The 9,229-nt window shown below is 28.3% G+C and overlaps 1 protein-coding gene across 15 annotated transcripts in view; it reads left to right on the forward strand.

Annotated features, from left to right (window-relative positions):
- LOC106692531 (putative leucine-rich repeat-containing protein DDB_G0290503) overlaps nt 1–9,229 on the forward strand; it is a 115,778-nt gene that overhangs the window by 7,621 nt on the left and 98,928 nt on the right. For 14 of the 15 annotated variants that reach the window (XM_014438514.2, XM_067047590.1, XM_014438518.2 and 11 more), the window contains 3 exons: nt 665–696; nt 6,863–6,986; nt 8,958–8,986. In XM_014438514.2, coding sequence (XP_014294000.1) covers nt 665–696; nt 6,863–6,986; nt 8,958–8,986 — 185 coding nt within the window. The remainder of the gene's footprint in view (nt 1–664; nt 697–6,862; nt 6,987–8,957; nt 8,987–9,229) is intronic. The other variant, XM_067047595.1, reaches the window with a different exon arrangement.

Here is a 9,229-nt window from a genome sequence, read left to right on the forward strand (position 1 = left end):
CCTATAGATCTTTATTATATAAGGGAAAAAACAATGTATCTCTTTAAATTATCAATGCTGGCATAAAAGAAAGGATTTAATAATATTAATTTTTTAATTATATGTTCATTTTTCAAATATTTTCATTTGTTTAGGTGTTGTGAAGACTCGTGTTGTTATCAGTAAGTTTCTCTTCAATTGGAGATTACTTAAATAAATTATAAAGAATAAATTAAGCCAGCACCTTTTTTTCACAGGTATGGTGGTGAAGGCGCATATTGTACTAAAACTGACTTACCTAAACACACTCGGTATCAACGCAATCGATATCGACTGGCTGGAAAATTTTAAACTTGTTTTGTTTTTTTAAATTCATTTGTGAAATTTTTTAAGAAAATATAATAAATTCAAAATTGGCAATTTTATTATTTCTGTACTTAATGGGAGCTAAGCTTAGCTTATCATGCAGCATATAAGCAGTGACAATATAATTGTAGTTATCATTTGAGTAAAACCACTCTAGAGTGTTGTAAAATTAATTGTATTTGCTTATGTGACTTTATGACAGTTTATCTTCTAAAAGCAAAGCCAACAACAATTGGAGGCTGGATTACTTTAGCATTTTAAACTATAGTTAAGAAAATCAGTTGATGATATGGTTTAATATATTTTAATTTCTTTTTAGACCGTAAGAAGAGGAAATGAATCAAAAAGGAGGTACTGGTTTTCATCTTTTTCTGTATAATGTTAAATGAATAATTGTGATTGATTATTTCCTTCAAATAGTACTATTAGACACTTATTATCAGCACTGTGATAACCTCAAAATGACCATTTAAAGTGACTTAAATTTCAAGCCAAATAATTTATTATAGAATTGTTATCATTGATAGGGTTAAATTATTATTTAAACAAATATCTTGAAATGTTTATTAAAAATATATTAAAATAATTCAACTATTCCTTTCTTGTTCAATAGAATTTAAAGATGTCATGAATGAGGTTAGTGTAAACTTTCAAAATAACCATGTATAAAACTATTTTTGTGATTCATTTAAAAAAGTAATCAGCGGGAATTCTAACATTAACCTTAACAGGTTAAGAAGAAACTATAGAACCACGTTACGTTTAATATATCAATTAAAACTTTTTAACATTTTTATTTTTTGTAATGTTTCGGCCATTTTATCATTTTCTATAGAAGATTATATGCAGGATATATAATTTCAGAGTTTATCATGAAAACTTGTAATGATTAGTTATAAAAAGGCTAAAGCGTCGAAACATTACTAAAATAAGCATTATTTTTTAAAATGGGTAAAATGTTTTTATTTAATTTTGAGTTTAAAATAAAAATAGGTTAAATTCTGTTCATTGATTAAAATGGAATTCTGTTTATGATTTGTCTGATGGGTATTGAATAACTTGAATCTTATCCATTCACCAAATTGATTTGACCAATTTTTGGCATACCTTTGTTCATACCTAACTTTTGACAAAAAATAGAGAATATATTTTTACAGATATAGCATATTAGTTTTTAATGGTCAATTCTTTCACTTGATATTTATACTGTGGTATTATTATGATTGTGATTGGTTCTAATTAAATAGAATGAATAGATAGAAATACTTTATTTTTTAGTCTATTATATTAGTAAACACTAAGTTCTATTTTTAAAGGTATTTGAAAAGTTATAATTAAAGAATTGTAATTGGTTAAATTAGAGAATTGTTATTTGTAAGAATGGAAATTGAATCAATGCACTATTAAAGATTTTGTTATGTTTTTATGAATACCTGTGAGAATTGCCTGAGATGGTAATAGAGTTATAAATAAAGTATCTTCATACTTTTTCTAAAACCTAAAACTTTTGTTTTATTTGGTTACTTGAATCATTAATATTTTTCATAGTTGGGATAAACTACTCATATGTGATATATTAGTGTAAAAATCTAAATTCTATAAAATCTTAATATAGAGATTAATTACGTAATTTCATTTAAAGAGAAGTGAACAGTCTTCTTCACCTCAAGTTATTAATTTGTTTCAATGGTGTGGTTTCAAAACCTCTTATGTACATGAAGGCCTCATCATAATTTACAGCTCTAGTGTTATTTTTAGTCAATACTTGTTAAATTTCTAAACCTCGACATCTATTTCTATTATATAACTATTTGGCTCCATTTATTTATCCTCTTATTGCTGTTATGGTTTTCTGTATCTTTTTTTATTAAAAATAAAATAAAATTTTGTGTAGCAATTGAACTTAAGAATCAAAATTAGTGAATATTTAGCCCAAGAAGTTTTAACTTTAGATACAATGGAAAACTGAATGGATTTTTTTTTTTTTAGTTAGGTATGGATTCCATTGTTTTAATCCTATTATTTAAATGCAAAACTATGTAAGATAGCTAGTTAAATAAGTAAGTACTGTTAAATAATTTTGCATTCTACAGTTTCAAACTCAGTTTCTACAGTTTTCTGTTCTTTTTTTTTTTCTTGTAGATACTTAAATATTTGATAAACATCAATAAATGTTATTATTCAATTTCTTGTGAAACTTACACTACAATTGGAAAAGGAGGAAAATAGAGAAATTAATATGGTTGTAGAAACAGGATGCTTTTTTTTAAAAATTAAACTGGAATAAAAGTAGCTTAAGAGCTTACACAATGTAGTTACGTTATTGACAATAACCAATTCTCTAAAATGTTTCAATACAGAATCCTATCATCTTTTCTTTGAATAATTAATGTATATTTTAATGACTCCGCTTAAAAATTTATGAACAAAATTATTATTTTTTTTTTTTACAAACTCTATAACGGCTAAAAGCAGCTTGTGAAGTAAATATGTTGAGCTTGACGTAGATTTTTTGTTTAGCTAAATTAATCAATCTATCACTTTATTAATCTATCATTATAAATCTGATATTTGACCGTGAAATATTGGCCTATCACAAAAAAATTTTAAAAAAATTAAAAAACAGACAAAAAAAAAAGAATCTCTAAATGATTTTTTGGGCCAATAAATAAACCACAACAATAGTAACAGAAAGAAATCTAAAGTTAATGGAGATTTATGGTGAAGCAAATATTGTGGTGTTGTTCATCGAGATATAAAGAATATGATGGCTTGGCCTTCTGGAGAGAATGGATGATGGCTATCAAGAAGACTGCTATATATCAGTTGTCGGAAGGAAGATGAATATATGGAAGACCATTTCCGAGATGGATTGATAAAGTGGAAGGAATTCAAGTATTCTTAATATGAGAAAATTATCAGATTTCCTCAACTGACTCCTGTTTTAGAAATGAAGATTATTTACTTTGAGAGAAAAAAAAAGTAATGATTTTTAATGTTTATTTTTTAGAGGGTGAAACCATTTTTTAGAACTGAAGAACTGTTGCTATTTTTCTATTTAGACCCTGATGAGATACATATTTTCTCATCATCCGTTCCTTTCTCATTGATAGATTATTCCAAGTAAACCACAATGGTTCCTATTCATCCTTCTATTCTCAGTACCCTGGTGTTCCTTAAGATAGTATCCTCGGTCTCATCCTCTACACCGTCTATACAGTTGACAACCCAATCAATCCTAACACTTTCCTCACCATGTACGCCGATGACACATGTGTGCTCAAAGTTAATAATAACCCTTTAATTGCATCCCAAACTCTCCAATCCTATATCAGAGCCCTCGAAGAATGGTGTCAAATTAGATAATTAAAATAAATCCCAACAAAAGATAAAAAAAAATCACCTTTACCCTTCGTCGTAAACCTTCCAACTGCCCTACTGTCTTCTTCAATGATGTTGATCATACCCCTGTTAAACAGATCCGCTACCTTGGACTACATCTAGACAAACGACTAACATGGAATCCTCACAATCACACAACACTGAAAACACAGGAAACTGCACGTTGATTTAGACTTACAGCACTTACTGGACAAACGTTCTAAACTTCCAATTCATAACAAAATACTGATCTACATGACATTAATAAGGCCAATCTGATCATACGGAGTTGAGGTTTAGGGCTCCACTAAACCTTTGAATTTCTCTCGTATCCAATCCTTACAATCCAATATCCTTCGTAAAATCTTCAATGCTCCTTACTTTGTCACAAATAAAATAATACATAAAGACATTAATGTTCCATTTGTAATCGATCTAGCCGGAAACAGATATCATCCCTTCCATTATAAACTCCCTAATCATCCAAACCCACTAGTTTCTAACCTTGCTTCCTCTTCCATTCCTGACAATCCTCCAAGGCGCCTGAAAAGAAGATGGCCACGAGATTTGCTAATGTAAAAAGTCATTGGAGTGCTATCAATGGGTAGTTTCTCTACACACCTGTATCACTCCTTTATAACTGAGATCAAATTTACTAAATGTATTATAGTGTACAGTTGTAAATAGAAATAAATAAATAATAATAATAATAGAGCCTGGTGAAGAAAAATAAAATTGTGTTTTCCTATGGGAGCCACATGGTCGTGTTAATAATGTTACTAATAGTATTATAATAACTATTAATGTTTGACTCCTGCAGTAGAATATTTGTTAGTTTATAGTATGCCCTTTTATTTATCAAAATTCCTTGTTCTACAACTGTACTTGATTGGCATTTTGTATCTTGTACTAGTATTTTTTAAAATTTAAATTCCTTCTCTTCATATTTTATTAGCATATCTTTGACACCATGCTATACAAGAAAACATCTTCTTAACTATTATTAAAATTAAGTAATTAGTCATTTTATGACTATGAAATTCAATTGCTTGCTACACTATAGAATCAAGCTTTGATTATTATTATAAATAAGCATATTTTGTTTTCCAAATTGAGTGTCTGTTAGTTATATGAAAATTAATGTAATAAGCTAGCCTCATTTGATTACTTATGAGTAATTAATTATGTCTTAGAATAGTTTATTAAAATTGAATAAAATAACCCTTTTTTTTATTTATTGCTATTTACAACTGTATTTACATAAAAATACATCAAGTAAATTTGATGTAAGATCAAAATGGAGTGATACAGGCATGTAGAAAAACTACCCATTAGTTGCACTGTAATCATATTTCAGGCGCCTTAGAGGATTGTCAGGAATAGAAGAAGAAGCAAGGTTAGAAACTAGATTGTTTTGATGGTTAGGCAGTTTATAATGGAAGAATTGATATCTGGTTACATTAAGGTCTTTCTGGATGGTTTTATTTGTGACAAAGTAAAGAGTGTTTAGGATTTTATGAAGGATTTTGGATTGTAAGGATTGGATACAAGAGGAATTTGAAGGTTTAGTGGAGACCCAAAGCTGAACTCTGTATGTCCAGATAGGCCTCATTATTGTCATATAGATCAGTCTTTTGTAATGAATTGGAATTTGTCTAGTAAGTGCTATAATTGTCGAAATCAACATGCACTTTCCTGTCTTTTGTCAAGATTCCAGGTTATTCCTTTGTCCAAATGTAGTCCAAGGTAGCGGATCTGTTCAACAGGAGTAAGTGCAACACTATTAAAGGATACTGTAGGGCATTCAGTAGGTTTAGGACAAAATAACTCTAAATGTAGATAAGAAATTACTGATTAACAAGAACACTTGTGTTATGTGAACAGTGGAATGCTATGAGATTGTCTATAAAATAATAAATTATAGTGTATTTACAAAACATGCTACTCTTTCCATTTTCTCCCAATTCCATGAGAATCCATTTTAAGACTCAATAATAGAAAGAAATCTGAGGAAAAAAAAATTGTGATTTCATTAATAGTTATCTTAATACTATTAGTAATATCATCATTAACACCTTGACCGCAGTGGAGTAAGTGGAAAACCAAAATTTTTTAAATAAATATATTTATTTATTTTAATTTAAATAAGCATTCTATGACATATAAAATGTAATATTTAGCTGAATCAAGTTTAAATTCCTGTTTTTAAGCCACTGAATCTATGTATTTAATCAGCTGATACATAATTTTTTTTTTTTTTTACTGATTAAGGACTGTATATGTAGGAAGTTATTTTATACTACTACCTTTTCTATAAAACATTTATTTCATTAATAAACAGACAATGTGAAATAATCCAAAACACTGAAAAATAAAAAAAATTTGACATTTAAAATATGTTATAGGAAGTATTTAAAATAAAAGAATAAATAATTAAATAAATGTATATACTTTTAATTTTACATATTTTTACTGAATTCACCAGTGATAAAAAAATTTGAAGGAGTGTAAAAATCCTTTAAGACGGAAGACTCCATAATGATCGTAGATGGTGGAAGATGGAGCATTACTTAACATGGTTTAGGACAGTCCAAGGTGAAAGGAAGGTGCTAGAGCTTTCCCCACCACTCCGAACGCAAGCTAGAACAGTAACTCATCTTCACAATAGCTTATCGTCATACATGCTCCCAAGCGACCACAGCTTGATGATATTGTGTTGTCAACTGTGGTCAAGGTGTTAAATAAATATAGGACAAATACTCATACTATTAGGTTGAAATAATTACTAATTATTTTAGTTTTAAAATAATTCATTTTGCCTATTGATTATAAAAAATGTTTGCTGTGCTACATTCTTCATTAGTTTTTGTTATAAAGGAAGGAAAGAGGCGAGAAACACAATAAACTTTTGTACCATTTAAAGATTTGTGGGTGAAGAAGACATTGTTCATTCAATTTTAATTATATGAAATTACTGGCTACATACACAAATGATATAAAAAAGAAATGTTTGTACTTTTTTCTCTATAATTCTTCTGTTACTACAATAATACATTATCAGATCAGTATTTTAAAGTTGTTGTGATTGAAATATCTATCTCTACTTGTTAATGATCTTTTGTAACTCTAATTACAGTGCTGAGCTTGAGTGTAAAGTCACAGAACTTCAAGATGCCCTTCATCAGAATGAGTTGAATTTAACTAGTTGTATGGTGGAAATTGAACGGCTAACAAGGAGCCTAAAAGAGAAAAAACTAGAGGTTTATTTCTTTACATTTATCTATCATTCATTAGACTGTTAATATATGTGAATATAAAAGCCTTATTGCTGGAGTTGATATTTTTAATTAAATTTAGTTGGGCTGTTTATTCTTTGACACATTTATTTGTATGATGAAAACATTTTAACTGTTCAAGCCGTCTTCAGGTAGACAGGTTATTTCAAAGGACTCAGGTATTTACTAAATCACATGAAAATTATACAATTGATAATTAACATATTTGGTTACAATATGATCAATATTGGCTGTAATTCATTTCAATTATATGCATATGACCGTATCAATATTGTATTTTAATTAATAAAATGAATTCAGTCCATATTGTTATAAGAGATTAAACTGTTTATGTTAATTTGTATTGTTATGATTATTATGTGATTAAATATATTTCTGAGTCCTAAGAGACACTGTATCTGAAGATGGCTTGAACAACCAGAATGTTTTCATCATAAAAATGTGTTGAAGAGGAAACAGCCTAATTTAATTAACTGATAAATCTTCCTTTGGGCTGCCCACAGCTCAGTGGTTAAGACACAGTCTTACCAATTTGATGTCTATTGGCGGTGCCAGTTCGAATCCGACCTGGGATGTTGACTTTTTTCATTGAGTGGCGGTCCCACAAAATGAAGAACTTTGACCCCCAACTATGGTTAGGCAGTATAGGACTCCAACGGGAGTCTTGGCCGAAAAAAGAAAAAAAAAATCTTCCTTTAAATTGAAAAATGATATTTTAAATGTTTTTATTTCTAATTATTTAAGAATTGGCATTAGTAGACTAAGGTGGCTCAGTTTGGCCGTGCTCATATCTCAGTTGTAGTTGTACAATTTTTTTATCATAAAAAATAGATTTAGCTCTGACATATTTTTTTAAAATATATCACTATATGTTTTATGATTTTTTATAGAATTCAAAGAAAAAACAAAATACTTATAAAACTTGTTTCTTGTCAGAAACTTTACTTAACAATAAAAAAATTGTCCAGCTTATTTTTTTGACACAGAATAATTTTATACACTGGCATATATTACACTTTGGATACAAAGTTCTTATTCAAGCTTTAAAGTCCTCTCTCTTATAATTCCTCCTTTATTTTCGCAAATTTTGTTCTCTCATGATCTACTCAATTGAACCTAATGTCAACTACAAGCCTTCCAGAAAGGGTGTGAGTAAGGGTTTTCAATTTTGATTTAGCTAAAGAATAAATTATATATCTAGTTTTATAAAATAAAAATATAAAACATTTATTAACATCAAAAACAAACTATTTTAACCATATTTAAATAATAGTAAAGAGGTCCTCTATTAGATTCATTAATAGAAATGGAAAATTTTACTCTGCAAATCTTAAGAAAGTAGTAGAAAAGCGAAGCATAGCCATGTGAAATTGATGTGATGTCTATTCTCTACACGTCCAAACCATTGTAATAAAAACAATTCCAAGTATTTTCCAACTTAATTCAGAACCTCATATTAAAAAAAAATAATTAAATACTAGTAGTATTCACAACTCAAGTTGAAAGTTTTGCACTTTCAAAGTTAATTTTTTCCAGAATAAAACAATGTTAATACCCCAAAAGTTTGAAAGAGTGAACCATTTCAAAGTTACAATTGTTCTATTATAAGTGGTCTCTTGGTAGGCTTATGTTTTTGTCCTAACACAACTCTACTAGTCCCTTAATCTTCTACCAATAGCAATGAAATTTATTAGGATGCTTTACAGCTTTGTTGTGAGTGATTTCTAAAGGAAAACAATTTTTTTAGAACCTTTTCAAACCAGGATAATGATATGGCTACATTGGTCCTTGAAGGTCTAATCTTCCGAGTTATGTTTGGAACCATTAAAGGATTTTGATAGTGTTACCTATGTAGAATTTAAAGTGATAAAAGTTACCATTTATTAATTAGTCAACTATTTACAGTATTATAGTATTCCTTTTTTTTTTTTTCAGACTGAGGAGGTGCATACAGTAAATGGAAGGTATTTGTTCATAAATAAATATTCTTATTTTAGTTGAAAGAATCTTAAATTAGTATTTATATATAATAACAGATTAATACTAATATTTAATTATATTCATCTGTTTAATTATTTGTACTATGGAAAATTTTTGTTTTACATTATGTTTGTATAAAAAAAAAAAAAAAAAAAATAAATTAAACAAAGAAAAATATATGATTTTTGGTTGATGGAGCATTACTTAACATGGTTTAGGACAATCCA

This window comes from Halyomorpha halys, unplaced genomic scaffold (assembly GCF_000696795.3).
Source record: "Halyomorpha halys isolate HHAL.00 unplaced genomic scaffold, Hhal_1.1 Scaffold59.1, whole genome shotgun sequence".
NCBI lineage: Eukaryota > Metazoa > Arthropoda > Insecta > Hemiptera > Pentatomidae > Halyomorpha > Halyomorpha halys.